Raw genomic sequence first — 20499 nt, forward strand, 5'->3', positions numbered from 1 at the left:
TATGTCCAGCGCAAATCCATTTTCTGTGATCTGTTATGCTAGTTTAAAAAAATCATGCTAGAAGTCTGGTCCACCCATAAAATTGGCCACAGGCCAAGTGATTTAATAATCATTGGCAGTTTCCACTAATTGCACTTGCTTGCAGGCCTTCGCAGAGGCTCCAAAATTAAGCTGGAGCTTTTTGGGACACAAGAACACTAATAAGCAAGGTTCAAAAGAATTTAAAGGGTTTTTTTAATTACTGAGAAACTGACTACTGTACCCTGTACTGTGCTACTGTTTTGTTATTACGGTTTAACCCCTTGGTGTTTTATTTTTTTCAAAATAGACAGTGACAGTTATTCCTGTAGATTTTAAAAAACAGAAAATCAATTGTTTAATGATCAATACACCTTATCCCAAAATTGTCACAACCATATCCACTCATGCATGCGCGCACACACGCGGCCGGTGGGCTGGGTGCGTAAATTTCGGCCATCCCGCAGGTGATCTTTGCGTCCGTCGCCATGACTACCCAGCAGGCAGCCACCTATCATTATGACGCCATGAATGGTGTCTCCGGATGTTGGATCAGGTGTTGGTGCCATCTTTAAACCAGCCGTGCGTTTACTCCCCTTGCATTCAAGAGCAGATCGTTTCGGCAACACTTCTTCATTTTGGATTCATTTTGCATCTCAACAAACATCTCCCGGGCAGCATTGCCAACATGGCAGCCGTAAGAGCAAGGGTGGCCCCACGGTTCAGTGAACCTTCCCTGCTGATTCTCCTCCAGGCTGCAAGGACAAGGGGGCAAGGCCTCTTCCCCAGCAATGGCAAGAAGAGATCCTCCCGCCTGACCAAGCAAACCTGGATGTAGATCACAGAGGAGGTTAACAGCTGTGGGGTCACCCGTCATAAGCTGGATCCAGTGCAGGAAGAGGGTCAATGACCTCCTACGCTCAGCCATGGTAGGTTGTGTGGTTTTACATAGCTTGCTGTGATCCGCTTGCCCACAAATGTAAAGGCACACGGTTGACACAGCCATTGTAATGATAGGAGGGTCATATCATAATGATAGCAGATTACTGACTGTATAAGTGAGACCGGTCTCCCTCATTTTATCTTCGCCCAGTTTAGACCCAGGACAGATTGAGTCAATCTGACAGCAGTGACATCCCCAAGGTGCAGAATAGAGGACCATGTTAGCTTTGACGTGCTGTAGAGACTTTTGGAACTTAACAGTGATTGCATGCTTGATATTTCAGTAGAAAGGGCCCACAGCAGTAGGGAGGCGTTCAGGACCAATGGGAGTGGGGGGTGGAGTGCCTGACCTGTGGCCTCTGTCAGGGATAGTGGAGTTGAATACTAAGATCAGCCATGATCGTTTTGAATGGCGGAGCAAGCTCGATGGGCAATATAGTCTACTCCTGCTCCTATTTCTTGTGTTCTTGTGTTGGAGTTAGCCAGGAGCCAAGGAGGATGTGCCATATCGCATGTCAAGCTTGGGGTCCCAGTTGAAGAGAGTAATTATTGCCAAACACAGAATGAATTGAAATTACGTATCATATGTAAACGCAATGCTGTCATCGTTGTAACATGTGCAAAACACCTAAATGTCTGTTCTTCACATTGTATCTTGCAGGGCAGCGCTCGCAACAGCTTGCGGACACCAAGGGAATGACGAAAACCTCTGAGGACGAGCTACACTTAGAGGATGCACCATCCCATGACACTCCTGCATCGTCCACCAGCGCAGATACTCTCACCTCTTTGGGTATCTGATCGGCATTAGATTTGTGATCACAAGCTGATGAGAGCATAACGCATGCGCCCAAACAGCTTAGCCGAGGCCTCTGACATTCGGAGGACGGTGGGTGGCCAGGCCCATGCTGAGCCCCAGGCTGATGATGAGCCTCTGGTGTCAACAACACAGGGCATGCTGGAGCTGCAGGGAGAGGTATGGCATCATCTGGCAGAGATGCCATAGGCCATAAGCAGCCTTCAGTGGACAATGGAGGAGTCCATCCATGCCATGTCCCAGGCATGTGAGCGCATGGGTTCATCCATGGAAAGGTTGGCAATCCTCATGGAGATCCACATTCCACAGTTGTGCCATGACCTGCAAACCCTCGCCTTGACCATAACTTCAATTCAGCAGTGGCAGGGCAAGAGAAGGACCAGGAGCATGGAGAGTGTTCCCACTCCTGGTCCTTCTCCGGAGAGCAGTGAGGTTCCAACAAGCCTTGAGAGGGAGGAGGAGAGACTGCGCTCCACATCTGGGGTCTCCCCTCAGGGTGATTTGAGTGTGGACACCAGCTCCTCAGCCCCTCTGCCGGTGAGTCCAGCTCCAGCAGCCGTAACACCTGAGGACAGGCCTGTACCAGTGCAGGAAGCCTTCAGGCACCCAGGGCCCTCCAGGCTGCAGACACTCAGGGACGACCGCCAAAGTCATCCCAGGCCAAGGGTGTCCTTATCAGCCTGCCTCCAGTCCAGCTGCCAGCGCAGAGATCACACCGCGTAGGAGCACCTACAGACGTATTAAAAAGACGCCTTGACACATTTGAGTATTCACGGGTCAGACAGATGTGTCATGTATACTTTAATCAAATGTGTTTTCCTGTCAATCATCAGCCTTTATGGTCTGGAAACCACATTCCACCATAGAGTGATTATGTATCTTTCAATTACACTATAAGCCTTACAGTATCGCCAATGTGAACACTGACATCATTACCATGCCAATATGCATGATGTGTAATTGCATGAATGATGTCACATGGGCAATGGCTCAGTTTGTTGCTGCCAGTCATGCTGGAGAGACAGATGTTACAGAGGCGGAGGACTTGAGACTACATGCAAGATGGTGGTTTTGTTAGCAAACATATTTATTGAAGTTCATGGATTCTGGAAGCACTCAATTATCAGTCTCTACCTTGTTCGCTGCTCACCATGTCGGGCCTCCAACACTGCTCTCTGATTTCCCCTTGTGTGCCCTCTTTGTTCTCATCGTCATGCTCCCGCACCTCTTCATCTTGCAAGCCTCCCCACTCTACTGCGATGTTGTGCAGAATGCAGCAGACTACAACAATGTTCCCAACTCTGTCTGGTGCATACTGTAGGGCTCCACCAGATCTATCGAGACAGTGGAACCACATCTTCAGCATACCGATGGCCTGCTCAATGATCGCTTGGGTGGAGCCGTGACAGGCATTGTAGTGGTCTTCAGCATCATTGGTGGGGTTCCTCACCGGCGTCAGAAGCCATGTCATCAAGGGGTATCCCTTATTCCCAAGAATGCACCCCTGAAGGTGAGTGGGGGGACTGAAAAGCAGTGGCACCTGCGATTGGCACAGTATGTATGAGTCATGGCAGCTGCCCAGGAAGCAAGCACACACTTGTAGGAAGCACTTTCTGTGGTCACACACTATTTGGACATGGATTGAATGAAACCCCTTTCTATTTATGAAGGTGGCTGGTTAGTTTGTGGGAGCGTTGATGGCCACATGTGTGCAGTCAATGACACCTCGCACCTGTGGGAATCCCACAACGGCACCAAAAGTAATGGCCCTCTCGGCCTGACTGTCAGGGTCAATCCTGTAGCGACAGAGTCGTCGGCCCTCCAGAGCAAAGCATCAATAACCTGCTTGATGCAGCAGTGCACTGCTGATTGAGAGACCCCACACATGCTGCCAGTGAATCCCTGGAATGATCCAGAGGTGTAGAAGTTTAGGACCAGTAACTTTGAGGGCCACAGGCATAGGGTGACCACTAAAACCCATTGGTTGCGCTGAGCTGTGTGACGGCCTCTCTGATCACCTGCAGTCATCTCTGGCACTGGCACACAGACATTTGCAGATATGTCATCTGAGTCCTATAGATTCGCTGGCATCTCTGGGCTCCTCTGCACCTTGGAGGCTGCTGCTTCTCACGTCTGGGAGCTGCCTCTTGGGCCCGCTTCTGGCTGTGATGCCTCATCACAGGAAGGGGATCCTGGAAGAAAGGGTGGATCATACCCATCTCTATGCTCCTGGTAACTTTGGATTCCTTCAAAAGGTCAAGTACATCTAACTGGGCAGAGATCTGTGTTAATACCTGCTTCAGCAGTATTCTGGCCTGGGCTCTATGGTATGGCCTGACATTGCCCTCACAACCTTTAAATTAGTGCGAGCCATCATGACCATCGAATTACCATTTGAGATGCCTGAACTGGACCCCCAACAAAAGCAGCCTGTACACTTTCCCAGTTCTGCGCCCCTACCCACCCCCCAAACAGTGTTTCCACTTGTAGAGCTCCCCACCTTCTCCCCCACCCAACAACATCCACTTGCAGATTTCCCCCACTTTACCCCCCCTCAACGATAGCCACTTGCAGAGATCCCCCCCTTCCTCCCCCATCAATGGTATCCACTTTCAGAGTTCCAACCTCCCCTCACATCTGCAGATTAACCTTAGTGGCAAAGTCCGATTTTGAAAAACTCCAACAGCATAGCAAAGCATAACTTACCTAACCTTTGCAGGCACCGAAGACTCTCGCCTCGGTGGCGACAGCTTTTCAAGCGAGTTCATAAGTTACTGCAGGGGTTTGATTCTGCTGTTAATCACATCCCGCACTGAACCATGTTCATTCTGCCAATGGAATTTGTTTCTGCTTATGTTAATAACCTCATTAACTGGAGTTTAATATTCTGGATAAATGTCAAATAAACTAGCTTTGTTTTAAACATATATTGTTGTAGTCAAGGCACATGAGTGCCGCACGTCAAGCAGAAGATCACGAACGGATGGTAGGATCGCTATTTAACATTTTTAAATTATGGTCCCATTGCAGAGTGGTAGAGGTGCCGCCACAGAATTCTGTCACATTCAGGAAGATTGGAACCCGGCATTACAGCGTCGGGTTCCGTGGCAGATGATTCTGCTCCGATTCTCTGGCTCCCCATCACAAAACCCGCCTTCAGGCAGAGCAGAAATCCAGCCCAAAGAGACAGATAGAGCAGAAAAAAAGGAAGAAGACTTTTAGTTGGGGGAGGTATTGATAAATCTGTTGAATTCTCATAGAAATCAAGTTCTCGATGGTTGCAGGCCTGAGACGATTGTAGATTTCTTTCCTGATTGGAGACGGTGGGACACTTCTGGTTCACTGTTGTTTAATGTAGATATAGGATTTTACAGCAGGTCATGTGCCTTCTGGATTGCTGGAACACAAGCTCCTAGATGTTTTCTCTCTCTCTCTCTCTCTCACACACACTCCAGCTTTAGGCTGTCTTCTTTATGGTAAAGCAGTATTACTTCTCACCTCTTTGTCAGACAGTATGAATACACGAAGGCCAGTCCCTTTTCCTTTGGTGGCCATTTTGGACCATTGTTCACTTTTTAAACTAATCAGTCCATAGTTTGTATCATGTGATGTATGTGACGCCTCCCCCAAAAAGGGAAAAAAATGAAATTCCTTGGATTTCATTTTTATTGTGCCTGCTTTTTAGGTTTAGAAAGAGGGGAAAATTTAAAAAATTTAGGGTCACACCACTGCACACATTCATTTCATTCCCTCCTCCATCTTACAACTGCTGCAGTTGACATTGTTTTTAGCAGCCATTTCAGGTTCAAATTTAAGTTTTTTTCATCATCCTTCCTTTTGGCACAGAACTGTATTTTTTTCTCTGCTGTTTGAAACAGTGTGCCTTTAAGACAGAGAGAGAAGTTTTAGATTTCTGAGAACGGTGTGCCACATCTGCACTTGTTACCTAGGCAACAGCAGGAGAATCAGGAGGTTGTATGGTGTAATGTTTCAATTTGACTGCGTAAAAAACAGCTAAAACCAGCTTTTCGAGAGACACCAGTGAAGCGTGCTTACTGGAGGAAGGAGCTGTCTATTTCTCTCAGCATAAATTCTACAATAAGCTACAGGCCATGCAAATTGCCTAAGGAGGAAAAAAACCTTTGAATTTGTATTGCTGGAGATAGCAAAATTCCTTTTCTTTACTTCCAATCCAAGAAGTCTTTGCTTCAAGATTGAATCTCTCTTGACTGATTGTGTTTTCTGGAATTCACAGTAAAGTTTCGACTAAGAAACTATTGGTTTTAAAATCTGAGTGGACCCATTGCTATACTCCTTGTTTACAAAACTGTTTGATGTCTGCTGCAGCCAAAGTGCTTTGAATGCCTATCTACTAAAAGATTGATTCGTTGAATCTGCACGGAGACTTCGAGTGGCATTTGATTATTTTTACACTAGGACACCTCACCCATCAGGAACGTAACCAACAAAGACTTATAACACAGTTATTTATTTATTCTTAAGAAACAGCTAATTTTTTAAAACATCATTTAAAAAATGGTTACCCGTTGATTTTTGAGTGTATGTGTGTGAATAGGGGAGTTAGGTTAAAATAAGAAGTTATAAGGTCTTTAGACATAGGTTTATTTTAATAGTGTTTAAGATTTAGTTTTAATAAATAGTTAATTTGTTGTCTAAAGATACCTGGTTTGGTATGTTTTATTCTGGGAATTACTAGAATGTTTAATTTGGCTGTTTTTCCGATTGGGTGGGAAAATTTTAATACTGCGACCTGAGGATTGATGGGACTGAATTGACAGTGCATTACTCCTGCCTTGGCCATAACAGTTTGGATTAGGTACCATTAAAAAATTGCATTTCTTTTGGTTAACATGTGGTCAAATGGGGTTGTTGTTTTTCTCGCAGTTGTTTGTACTACTGCAGGAATGTTAATTTCCAGGAACATGTGATTGTTGGTGAAGCTTGTAGTGTGCAAATTTCTGTTACAGCTTGTAGCAAGGTTCCCTGTCTGTACAAGCTTTAACCCCTTAACCACTGTTTAAACAATACATGGCATTAACCATTCAGGTTCTAGAACATTGATAGCTTTTATTTCTAGGGTGATAGTTGATAATACATTGTTTTTTAGCCCGATCGAGGCATCTGGGATTTCTTGCTGTCCCTTGTTCTTGTTTAGTTCTGACTCTAAATTGTTGGGCTTGATGGGTTTTGGATTTGGAACCTGATCATTTGATTCTTCAGTGGGTAGATCCATACTGACCTCACTTTTAGCTTTCTTGTGATTTTCACAAGTGTGGTTACTTTAGGGTATGTTACCTTCACTTTTCCTTTAACTTCAGAGATAGGTGTTTCCCTAATCTGCCCCATGTCTTCTGGGACACTACTGTTCAAAGGTGGTTATCCAGCTTCCACTGCACTCCCCTGTGGCACTTCAATTAGGCATTTCCATCACTCTTATATTTCCTGCTTGGGAACTTTCCTCATCCCTATTTAAATCTTTAAAAAAGGTTTAAGCTAACCATATCGCTGGTGCTTTTCCTTGAACCTTTATGGCTTTTATCTTAGCTTCTTTAAATCTTTTTGGCTTTATCTGGGCGCTTTTAAATTCTTCTGGCTCTATCACCCACTGTGTGATTTTTGAGATTTCCTGAGCCCTCTCAGCTGTACGGAGTTCTGTTTGCTCCCCTCAGTTTCTCCAATCTCCATGGACTGTACTGGACCCTTTGGGTACAGTACTGTGCTTCCTGCCAAGTCATTGCCCAGCAATAGGTCTATCCCCTGCATGGGTAAGCTCGGAATGATTCTGACTGTCACTACCCTGGTGACCAACTTACTCTGTCGGTAAATTCTAACCAAGGGAACCTTCAAGCATTTGCCAGTAAGTCCTTTTACTAACACTGTGGTATTTGTTCTGCTTTCCGGTGGCATTTCTGTCAGTTTGGCTGCCAGTAGGGTTTGAAAACAACCAGTATCCCTTGGTTATCTCCTTGTCTGGTGCCTGGGACACAAAAGGAGCCATTTTTCCTTTGTGTAAAAAATTCTGGTATGTGCTCTGTTCTTGAGTTATATTAGAACATAGGCTTACCACTTTCAAAGCCACAGACCTGGGCTTTACTGCAGCACATCCTGTTGGTTTTTTTTAACATACCGCCAATTTTCTTGGACAAGCCCCGATTTGTCACACTAGAAACATGTTGGGCAGATCCCCTAATGGTTTATCACTTGGGTTCCTTCTTTTAAAAGTTGGAGACTGATCGGGTTTCCTTCCCTACTCTCCTTTTCTCTCAAAGCCATTTCTACTTCATCTGCATCCCCGCTATCTCTCCCTAGTTTGTAAGGGTTACTAGACCCAAATTTATTCTGAGTTAGGGATTTATGTTTAATTCATAGTCATCACCATTTTAGCTGCGTCCCTTACTCTTGTGACCCTTTGTTCTTTGATGTGGGTTCTTACACTACTCGGGATGCTATTTTTAAACTCTTCCAGCAACATCACTTCATCAAATTTTCATATGAGGGTTCTAGCTTGAGAGATTGTATTGAGTGATCAAAAGCCATATGTTTAATTCTTTCGAATTCAATGTAAGTCTGTGTGGATCTTTTTCAGGTGTGTCGAAATTCCTGTCTATATGCTTCCAGTACCAGCTCATATGCATTCAAAATTGCAGTTTTAGTTATTTCATAATCAGAGGAACTTTCTTCTGATAACGGAAAAATCTTCACAAGCCCTATCCACAGACTCATCTTGGAAGAGGAGAGTCCAAAATTATTTTGGTCATTTAACCTGGTAGCTATTTTCTCAAATGAAATAAAATATGACTCAAGCTCCTCCTCATTAAATTTTGGCACTAGTCTCGAGTGTCTCAGCACATCAAAGTTTTGCTCTGAATTGGAGATAAAGTTTGAGTGGCTGGTAACATGCTCATTTTGTGCTTGTAGCCTTTCTAGCTCAAACTTTCTGGCTGCGCCCTCTCCTTCTGAAACTGCCTCCCTTGCATTTTCAATAGCAGCTCTCCTTCCTCTTTCTCCTTCTGAAACTGCATCTGTTCCTTTTTTATCTGTAACTGGATTCTAGCTAGAATGATTTTTTTCAGACTCTGATTCTAGGCTTTCTTCTTCTAGTGCAGGGGTATGTTTAAAATGGTTGGCTAGAGTTTTCACCTGTTCAGATTTCTTTGCTTTTTGTCTGAAAGTGATTCCCACCTCTGTACCTAAGCTTTTTAAATCTTCAACACTTAATTTGTTTAACTTATCATGGGATATCTCTCCCTGCTCTACAAACTCCTTAGCATTAAATGTAGCCACTCTTTTGTTTCTAGCACCGTAGAGAAAAAACAGAAAAATGCAAGAAAGCCTGTTTGTTTATTTTTCCACAATCTTAGAGGTCTTGTAGGTTTTAAAAAGCCTGTTGAATTCTCTTGGAAATCAAGTTCTCGATGGGTGCAGGCCTGACATGATTGTAGATTTCTCTCTTGATTAAAAGTTCAGTTGAAGACAGTGGGATACTTCTGGTTCACTGCTGTCTAATGTAGATTCAGGATTTTACAGCAGGACAAATGCCTTCAGGCTTGCTGGATGTTTCTTCTCTCTCTCTCTCTCTGGTTTTAGGCTATCTTTTTTAAAGGTAAATCTCTGTTACTCCTCACCTCCTGGTAGGAGACATTCTTATCTCTCCCCCATCACGATCGTACAATAGTACAATGGCTACTTCACACCTTCTTTTTTCAGAAGAAGACTTTCAATTCTGGAATGTTTTAGGATGGGGTGCAATTGACACCTCTTAGTTTTGAAGATATGTCCTTTGGCTTTGTCAGACAGTTTGAATACCCAAAGACCAGTCCCTTTTCCTTCGGTAGCCATTTGGAACATTGTTCACATTTAAAATAAAGGTTTATTTTTTAAAATACAAAGTCAATTTTCCATAATTATTTAGAGTTAGTCCATAGCTTGTATCATTGCACTTCTGGTGTGCGTGATAATATTATCACTAAAATATCTATGGCTACATTATTGTTTCAGAATCAGAGTCAGTCACTAAATTCCTTTTACTTTGGATGAGCTGACAGCTGGTTGTAAAGGTTGATGACTCTGTTATGAACACTGGACCTTGAAACATGATTATGCATAAAAGTCTGGAAGGTCAGGTGACCTCACCTCCACACTGCAAAAGGACAAGGCAGAATTTTGGTTACCAGGACAACAGAGAACACAGATCAGAGACTTTCTTTTGAAAAGCAGAGACTGTGGGGCTAACGCTTGAAGTACAATGGGTTTTGCTCTCCCAGACTTCCGGGTGGTAAAAGGAGTCAGTAATTCAGAAAATGTAAATGTACCAGGCAGCTGTTAACGCCTGGGAACAATGGATGGCTAAGTGCCTCTGTGAAACCAGACTTTTGGACTCTGCATTTTTGGAGCAGTACAATAAGCTATTGACTTTAGAGTCCAAGTAAATTTCACAGGCTTTCTGAAGGCAAAGAGGCTGGAAGAGAAGAAACCAGCAGTTGCGGCCTCGAGGGAGGCTGTAAGAAAGGAAGACAACCAGCAGTGACAGCTCGAGAGAGAGAGAGGGAGAGAGGGAACACCCGCTCTCAGAAGCATGAGACAAAAAAAGGCTCCAAATACTTGAACCTATTTTGAAAGTTGAAGCTTACAGAGAAGTAGAAGACCAGCAGGATCAGCAGGAAATGCCTCATTCACAGACATCCATATCAAAAGTGCTTGGAGAAGTATGCAAAGAGGACATTGGTTTTTGAAAAGGTTCAGGAAATCCAACTTGCTACTGGGACGAGCTTGAGACTTTTAACAGCAAAGGATTTTGCCATCAAAAAGGACTGTGTAATGTATAAGTGTGGTGTGAAGTTTTTAAGCATGTTAATAAGTAAAGAAAATACCTTCCTTTGTGACTTGTCGTATCAGCTACTTGCAAAGTACTATTTAGTTAATGGGGATTAATTTTAGTTTGGTTGTTATAATAAAACATGCAAGAAATCTTGTTGTGTAATTCTATAAATTGGGCTGGGGCTTCATATCTCAGATTTTTCACCTAAATGATCCCACTGAGGTCATTACAAATTGGGGGCTCATCCGGGATACGAATATGCTAGAATTTTAAAAAACTAGATTTCATAATTACTTTTGCTATACTTATAAGGGTCAGCATGTCTACTTTTAATGCTCAAGCCTCTGCAAAAGAGAAAATTTGACTCTCAATGATTTAACATAGTTAACAGTGGGTGCATTAATGACTGTAGCAAGCAAGTGGGGGAGGGTTAGTTTGAAATCAAAAACCAAAAAGGCAGAAATTGTTGAAGTGTTGGCTCGGCATTTTAACCTTGAGGAAAGGGTGATCATGGTAGCTCTCTGATTCAGTTACCTAGAATTCAACTACAAATGAGGCAACTGGAACTTGAAAAAGAAGAAAGACAAAAGGAAAAAGGACAGAGAATTACGACTTGAACTAAAAAAGCTTAAATTCAAAGAGAAAGAAAAAGAAAGGGAAAAAGATAATTACAACTTGCAATGAGAAAGCTTGAACTCAAGGAGAAAGAAAAAGAGTTCCAAAAAGGAACAGAAGCCAGGGAATTTGAACTGGACAAGGAAAAGCTTAGATGACACGGACAGAGGGTGACAGGGAGGTTTAAGGATGAATCCAATTTAACTCCTGGGTTTTGATTTGGCAAGGAATATATATTTAGTGCCTAAATTCAGTGACGAAGGAGTTGAAATATACTTTACATCCTTTGAAAAAATTGCTATCAAGTTGCAATGGCCAAAGGAAAGATGGACAATTTTATTGTAAAGTGTGTTAGTGGGAAAAGCGTTAACAGTCAAGTGATTATGAAGTGGTTAAAAGTGCAGTTCTCAATGCTTATGATTTGGTACCAGAGGCTCACAGGCAAAAATTCAGGAATTTAAAAAAGAAACAGGGTTAGACATTTATGGAATTTGCTAGAGAGAAAGAAATGATATTTGATTATTGGCATTGGTTGCTGAAGATTGTGCAAGACTTTGAATCCTTTGGGAAGTAATTCTAATGGAGGAATTTAAACATAGTATCCATTCAGGTATAAGGTCCCACCTGGAAGAACATAAATTTTGTAAATTAAAGAATGCCACAGAAATGGCAGATGATTACGAATTGACCCACAAAAGCACAAGTTACAGGCCCCAGTTTGGGAACTTTCAGAGGAATTGGAAGGATAGGAGAGTGGATAATGAGATGAGATTCCGTTTTAAAGAGAGGAAGGATACAGACAACCTTCACGGTGGTGAAAAAAAAATTGTCAGGAGACTAGGGTTGAATCAAAAGGACCACATGTTATTTTTGTAATAAAAGAGGGCATGTAAAATCAGAATGCTGGAAATTGAAAGGCAAGCCCGAAGCTCTAGTGGGTTACTGAAAGCCTGGCCTGAAAAGGATGGCCCAATAGGTGGCATTGTCGGTCTTTGGCGATGTTGGCTAGGGAACAGAAGTGTCCACTCGTGTGCTAATGAATTTGGTCAGGTCCCTGAAGGATATAGAAGTTTTCTGCTTAGGAGTACGATGTCCCCATATTGGTCAGATGAAGCAGGCAAGCCAATTGTGCTGCTTAGAGATACAGGGGCGACTCTGTCATCAATGGTCGCAAAGGATGAAGATCTTCCTCAAATAGTGCTATGAATGAGAAAGTCATGGTACGGGACATTGAGGGGTTAGTTATTCATTCCATTGCTAAGATTAATTTGCAATGTGATTTAGTTACTAGTCCAGTAACAGTGGGAATCATCCCGGATTTGCACATCGAAGGAGTAGATTTGATACAAGGGAATGATTTAGTTGGGGATAGGTATCCAGTAATTTTGGAAAAACCAGATGAGGTTGCTGAAATGGAAGTTTTGCAGGAGGAATTTCCTGGAATATTCCCAGATTGTGTAGTGACAAGATCCGAAGCTCATACGTTTAAACAAGATAAGGATTCAGTTGCTATGGAGGACAATTTGGGTATTTGGTTGGTTGAGACTTTTTGCAAGGATTTGGATGGTGATGTGGGTGGAAAAGACTCCTAGGTTAACAATAGTGAATTGTTCAGCAGATCATCTTTGATTGAGGCACAACAGATCCTGACTTATGAAGTTTGTCTCAAATGGGGTGTTCTGAAGCAGAAGCTGAAAAGGTCCCTGAGTGCTATTATATTAAGAATTATATTCTAATATGAAAGTGGAGACCTCCCCAGAGGCCCTCTGATGAGGACTGGGCTGTAGTTCATCAGGCTGTTGTTCCCTAGGGTACCACAGTGAGATTTTGAGAATTGCACATGAGATCCCAGCGGCAGGTCACTTGGGTATTCAAAAGACTCAGGCCAGAATAAAACAAACAGCATTTTCATTGGCCAGGCTTGCATAAGGATGTGATTGAATTTTGCAGAACCTGCCATACATGACAGGTAGTTGGGAAGCCACAGCCTTCGATCAAGCCAGCCCCATTGAATCTGATACCTGCTTTTGAAGTAACCATTTAGGAAGGTTTTTGGACATTGTGTTGGACCCTTACCCAGAACTAAGTCAGGTCACAAGTTTCTGCTAATGATCATAGATTTTTCCATTAGGTTTCCAGAGGCAATACCTTTGAAAAAGATCACAGCGAAAGCTGCGATTGAGGGGTTAATTCAGTTTCTCAATAAATATGGATTTTAAAAAGAAATTCAGTCAGATCAGGGGTCAAATTTCATGTCAGGAGCATTTCAAGAGGTCATGAGTAATTTGGGAGTGAGAAAGCTCAAATTGTCCACTTATCATCCACAGTCACAAGGTGCTTGGGAAAGGTATCACCAAACCCTAAAAAGTAAGATAAAGGCTTATTGTTTTCAGTATCCTCAGGACTGGGATAAGGGGATATCATTTTTATTATTTGCCACCAGGGACACACCAAATGAGTCCGCTGGTTTCAATCCACTTGAATTGGTTTATGGGCATGAGGTTAGGGGTAAAACATGGCTACCAAATCTGAACCCGACCAGACCCGACAACATGTGTCGGGTTCGGGTTGGGTCGGCTTTCTCTTCCGGATCCGGCATTCGGGCTCGGGTCGGGTCGGGCTGGACATAGACACAGTGCTGCCTTGCTCAGGGAGGGAAGTAATCTTCAAAATTAACTTTATTATGGCAGTCGGGTCGGGTCGGGTCAGGCGTGGGAAAACATCAAAGGACTCGGGCCCGGGTCGGGTCCGGGTTGGATGTGGTCGGGTCAGGCCCGGGTTGGGTTTCAATTTCATACCCGAGCAGCCCTTTAGTTAGGGGTCTCCTTAAACTTATTAAGGAGAGATTTGTAGCACAGGAAGAGAAAACTATCCTCTTAGATTATGTGCTAGAATTTCGAAAGAAACTCACAAAATCTTGTGAAGGGGAAAAAAATCTCAAGATTTCTCAGCAAATGATGAAAACCCAAGCGGATAGAACAGCTAAGACATGCAGTTTGTAGCCTGGAGACAAAGCGTTAGTTTTGTTGCCTTTGCCAGGGGAACTATTGAAAGCTAGGTTCAGTGGACCTTACTTCATTAAGAGGAAACTCAGTGAGGTAAACTATCTGGTTAGCACTCCAGAAAGTAAGAAAAGTCAAAGGGTGTGTCATGTGAATATGTTGAAATGATACGATGACTGTGAACCTTGGGTGCCAGGAAATGTACATCAGATAACAGAAGAGAAGGTTAAAGATAGTATTATTTTTGAGGAACTGGAGAAAGGGGCAGAGACTGAGAACTCTCTGATTGAACCCCTGTGGTGAAACTGGCAAACACAGAAGTGTTAAAAAATCTTGATACAGTTCTACAGTATCTTTCTTAACAGCATAAAAGGATATAGCAGAACTACTAAAAGAGTTTAAAGCCATATGTGCAGATAAGCCAGGTTGAATGCCTCTGGCTATTCATGGAGTTGATGTGGGACCAGCTACACCCATTAAACAGAACTCTTATCACAATCCTGAAAAATTGGCTCAGATCAGAGAGGAGGTTCAATATATGCTAAAGAATGATCAAATTGTACCTAGTCAAAGTATCTAGAGTTCACCAGTGGTGCTAAAATCAAAACCAGATGGTTACAAAAGATTTTGTAATGATTATCAGAAAGTGAATGCAGTAAATAAAACAGACTCTTACCCAATCCCACAACTTGAGGATTGCATTGATATTCAGTCTTTATTAGCAAGATTGACTTGATGAAAGGTTATTTGCAAGTTCCCTTGACTGACCAAGCTAAAGGAATTTCTGCCTTTGTGACCCCAGATGGCCTATTTCAGTTTAAGATCATGCCATTTGGTATGAAAAATGCACTAGCTACATCTCAAAGGTTGACCAACCAGACGATTGCTGGAGTGAGCAATTGCGTTGTGTACCTTGATGATCTTTTGGTATAAGTGATACCGGGAAGGACCAGGATGACTTCATCATTTATGTCATAGTATTTCAGCACTAGCATTGCTGCCACTAGTTGCTTGATTTTAGTGAACGCTGCTTCTTGTTCTGTGCCCCACTACCACTGCACATCCTTGGCAGTGAATTGGTGTAATTGTTCACTCCATTGACAAATTGGGAAAGAATTTTGCTAAATAGTTGACAAATCCAACACATTATTGCACTGCTATTACATCTGTTGGTCGCCGCATCACTGCTACTACTCTCACATTTTCGGGATCTGGGCGAAGACCTTTTGCTGTCAGTACATGACCTATGTACTTGACTTCGGGCATCTTTAAGTGCAATTTTTTCTTGTTCAACTTCAGTTTCGTCTGGTGAACTCTGTCCAGTATAGTCGCACTAGATTTTGATCATGGTCAGCAATGGCTTCTTCTGTTGTGTCTCCGCATCCATAAACTAGCAGATCATTCACGATAGCTTCCACTCTGGGAAGATCACTATCTCATGCTGTCCGCGTTGATACTCCTCTGGAGCCATGGAAATGCTAAACAGCATGCGCAATCATTTGTATCTCCAGAACGGCGGCCAGAATGTAGTTAGAAAGCTGCTGCTTTCATTCAGCTTCAATTGCTAGTAACCATCCTTCGCATCTAGGGTAGGGACGAGTTTTGCCTTTGCAAGTTGTGGCAAAATTCCTTCGATGGTTGGCATGGGGTAATGAGATCTCTTCAGAGCTTTATTTAGATCCTTTGGGCCGATGCATACTCTCAGCTTTCCAGGTTGTTTCACTGCTACCATGCTGTTAATCCATTCTGTAGGGGTTGTCATTTCCTTGATTACTCCCTTCTTTTCCAGCTCTTCTATCTTGTCTTTCAGGCTGGCCTTGAGGACAGCTGGAACTTTCCTCGGCAGATGCTGAATTGGTGTTACCCTCTCATCTACTTCGAGACGATATTCCCCAGGAAGGCATCCTAAACCAATAAATACATCGTTGTACCCCTCTAGGATCTGTTCCGCAGAGAATGGTTTAGTGTGCTGCGACATGCTGCAAATCTCTTCTTACACGTTGAAGGTTACCCGTCCAAGCTTTAGACTTGCTCCAGCTGAGATGAGTGGCTTTTGCTTGCCATCTATGATCTGGACCTCCAGATCTTCATTCTTGTCATTGCATTGGGCTCTCAGGGCAATTTGTCCTCTCGACACTACTATGGTGCCATCATATAGCCTCAAACTTACTTTCAAGGGCTTCACTTGTGGATCGCCATGTTGAGCCACTTCGCACAGGTTTGTGATGGTCATGATGTTGCATGATAGGGGCGGCACAGTGGCGCAGTGGTTAGCACCGCAGCCTCACAGCTCCAGGGACCAGGGTTTGATTCTGGGTACTGCCTGTGCGGAGTTTGCAAGCTCTCCCTGTGACCGCGGGGGTTTTCGCTGGGTGCTCCGGTTTCCTCCCACAGCCAAAAGACTTGCAGGTTAATAGGTAAATTGGCCATTGTAAATTGCCCCTAGAGAATATGGGATTACTGTAGGGTTAGTATAAATGGGTGGTTGGTGGTCGGCACAGACTCGGTGGGCTGAAGGGCCTGTTTCAGTGCTGTATCTCTAAATAAATAAATGCGCCAGTGTCTATCTAACACTTTATGTTGACCTGATATTCTCCTTCTGCAGTCATCATTCCAACCGTCACAAACCATTTATCACGTATCGGCCTGACTGAACCAACCTGTTGTATGGTGTATATTGATTCATCAGAATCTTCAGCTGACAGCTCTCTGTTGGTCATCTGTACCTGCTTGTTGTGTTTCCTTCTAGCCAAACACTTGTGCGCAAAATGATTCAGCTTCTTGCGCTGAGAACACTGCCTTCCCCATGCTGGACATGCCTTCTTTTCCTTTATGTGATGTCTTCCGCAGTATTTACATCTTGCCCTTTGTCCGTGATCGTTCTGCCCTTTCAGCCTGGAATGTCTATCAGCATAATGCAAGGCCTGGTCTGTTCTGCCATGAATATGCTCCTGCTGCTGATTTACAACCTTAGTGCATCTGCACATGTCGATCACTTTCCTGAGAGTAAGTTTCTCCTCAGTAGACGTTCTCTCACTGCAGGATCTCTTGTGTCTAATACAATCCTGTCTTTAATTAGATCATTTTTCAGTTGCATAAATTCACAGGATTCTACAAGCTTTGTTAATGCAGTCACATAATGATCAATGGACTCTTTTTCACCTTGGGTCCTGTTATTAAACAAACCGTTCATAAGTTACGTTCACTTGGAGTCAAAGCGTGCCTTCAAGGCTTTCAAAATTTTTGCTGTCCATTTTTTCTGTTCTTTGGAGAGACTTAGGGTGGGATACAGTTTGTAACAGTCTCTCCCCAACAGTGATAAAAGTGTAGCTATTCATAGCTGCTCTGGTTTGTTAATTAAATCTATCACAATTTTGTAATTTTTTCATTGCGAGTGGAAAAACTGCCCGTTCTGCTTCATATCACCTTTCATTTCAACCGGCGCTGGGCGAGAAAGATTTGCAGCCATTGTGTCTTACCCAGTGCTTTCAGTTCTTCATTGTTCCTTTTCTGTGGCTTCCTGTGACCTTTAGCAGCTTTCAGCTGCTCTGAACATTCCTGTGTTCCTCTTTTAGTAGCTGTGCTTCTATACAACTCTTCAACACTCAATCTCTGCTCCACTCTGATACCATGTTACAAGCTCACAGGACAACAGTCTTGTTTGTATTGTGTCTTTATTGAACTGCCTGCTGGTGGATGCCTGCAGTGAGTGCTTCATGGTAGAGGTCACATGACTATGGCAATCCAAGAAGCACATTAGTACAGTACTACATTTCTATCCCAAACAACCTCCATCTTGGGGCACCCTCTCTCTCATTTACCTGCAAAGGCAGCCTGCTGCTGCTTCCGAGCTGGAGACCCTCCTATTGGCTCTCCAGCTTTGAAAACCCACCCACCGTCCTTAATTGGATGGCAAGCCTGCCCTCTGGCCAGAAATTGGCCAATTCAGGGAAATTTACAGATGAGTGACTGTTTCTAACGCTGGACTGAATTTAGTCCAGCCAGCGGGGGTCCCCACGATGGACCAAAAAGCTGAGGGAACCCCGCCTTGGCCCTTCAGAGTCCCTGGGCGTGATTCAATGGGATTCAGGCAATTAACTGCCAGCGCCGTAGTCCTTGCCCCTTTACGGACAGGGATCCCGCCTCCAGGAGTTGCCAGCCAATCAGAGGGCCGGCAGCTGAGTAGTATCGGCAGCACCACCAGGAATGGTGGCCACTGCTGGTAATACACCAAGCCGGGATCAGGAGTAGCTTGGAACCCTGGACCCCAGGTAAGTGAGATGGGGTTACCGGGGCCAGTCTGGCAGGCCGTGGCAAAGTCGGGGGAAGGGTGGGCGTTGAGGGTGCAGAGGTTTTATCGGCGGTGGCCTTTGTTGCCGGGGGCCCTCTGTGAGTCACAGATTGCCCACGGAGGAGGGCCTCCCAAGCTGGTTTAATTCCAGTGGCGGTGGGAAGAGGCCCTTAAGTGGCCACTTAAGGGCCTCAATTGCCTTCTGGGTGGGAAGGACATCTTCGGCCTTTCCCGACCGCCCCCCCCAACTTAATTGTGGGGCGGACGGGAAAACGACAGGCACTCCGCCCCCAACGTTCCATCGCTATTTTATGGACCATCCCACCTCGCCCATAAAATTCCGCCCACAGTACGGGCTTCTGACCACTATTTGAGAATGACAGCGGGATCTTGAGGCCCTCTTGGTCAGTTTTCCCTCCTTCTTGGCACACACACTAGCGTGCAGAGGAACCAAGGTCAATTGTAAAGCCCTACTGCAGGATGTGACCCTTCTTATCTAAGTATTAAGAGGGAGTTTATATATGTACTTTCACATATGAGCATGCTGATTGTATTATTTCTAATAAACTGGCAGCAACTTTTTCTTAGATGCCATAGAAATAGTGTGGGAAGTGGAAACATTCAAACTGGTGCAGTTGCAGTCATTCCATTTTTCTAAGTTTAAAATCTTTTGACCAGAGATTCTCCATGATAAAAATAAAGATTTAAGTTGGCTCGTTAATGAATTATGAAACATTATCAGTTATTTTCGCAAACCAATTAAGAATGATTATTCAGCATTACATGTAGTTGCTTTCCCATTCACATCATAACATTTAATTATTTATTGCAATTGATGAAAACGAAACAGGATCACAGTCATGCTATGCAATGAATGTTTCCTATAAAATTGTTGCATCTCAGATTGCCTAGGTGTGACAGTTTGTGAGAATATTTGATCTCGTATCCATGCGATACAATACTTGAAAAAGAAAAGTGAGTGTCTACCTGTGACTGTATGTGGAAGTTCCAGCTCAGTTTAGATCTTCTACTGTAATGGGTTATTCTTAAGTCACAATCACATGAAATAGCAATATCGTCAATTTCTTCTGACATCTGCAAATCAATAAATAATATTAAAGCATCTTCAGTAATGGAAATATATTTTGAATAGATGAATAATGAGGAGGCTGGATATCATTGTCAAAAGACACAAGTGACTATTGATGAAAGAAAACATCTTACAATCAGTACTTCATTCCCACAGTTCCTGTATTCCTCCAGTAATCTGTCCTGATAGGATATCAGCCCTTGTTTTTTTGCTGATTTCCTCCTGTTCTGAGCAACCTCGGACCGCATTAACCACTCTTCAAATTCTTCATGAGAGTGAGCACAGACGCAGTTCTCGCCAAATTCACAGATGTCAATCCTTTAAAATAAAGCATTAAACATATCCCATAAAACATGCAAAGGCACAGAAAATTCCAAATAGTAAGAGGCTATTCTTGCATTGATGGCCCAGTACCCCAGCAACATCAGTACTAGCTTCATATTCAAACGACTGGACATTAGATTTCCTTGGACAATGGGCAGAGCTTTATTAGCTATGACACTTTTGGCTGTCTGCAAATAAAACAACCTGGTGTATCAATGCTTTACCCAGACAGTAGGTTCTTGATTTTGAGTGTAGAAGTCAGATTGAGGTTTTGAGAACAAGTGAGTTTCCTCCCAATCACAGGAAGGGACAATCAGAAGATAGTCTCTTTTTAATAGTCATAGTTGGTAATGAAACCTGCTGCCAAAGCCTGGCAACAGGTCACTTGCTCACCCTGTTGATCAAAGAATGCTGGATGAGTGGAGGGAAAGGCTAAAGTTACTGTCAGCAACAACTGTGGTAAATGTCATTGCTTAAAGTGCTCAGAAACTAGAATATCTTAAAGAAATGGAGCATTGCACCTCAGGAGAGGTAAAACCAATGTTATTGTGATGGAGAAGT

The 20499-nt window shown here is 43.5% G+C and overlaps 1 protein-coding gene across 4 annotated transcripts in view; it reads right to left on the minus strand.

The window, feature by feature from the left end:
- helz2a (helicase with zinc finger 2a) overlaps positions 1-20499 on the minus strand; it is a 163866-nt gene that overhangs the window by 99089 nt on the left and 44278 nt on the right. For all 4 annotated transcript variants that reach the window (XM_068048217.1, XM_068048215.1, XM_068048216.1 and 1 more), the window contains exons 3-4: positions 19749-19932; positions 19512-19619 (exon numbers count right to left, since the gene is read on the minus strand). In XM_068048217.1, coding sequence (XP_067904318.1) covers positions 19512-19619; positions 19749-19932 — 292 coding nt within the window. The remainder of the gene's footprint in view (positions 1-19511; positions 19620-19748; positions 19933-20499) is intronic.

The sequence above is a fragment of the Heterodontus francisci genome, chromosome 16, assembly GCF_036365525.1.
Source record: "Heterodontus francisci isolate sHetFra1 chromosome 16, sHetFra1.hap1, whole genome shotgun sequence".
NCBI classification, from domain to species: Eukaryota; Metazoa; Chordata; class Chondrichthyes; order Heterodontiformes; family Heterodontidae; genus Heterodontus; species Heterodontus francisci.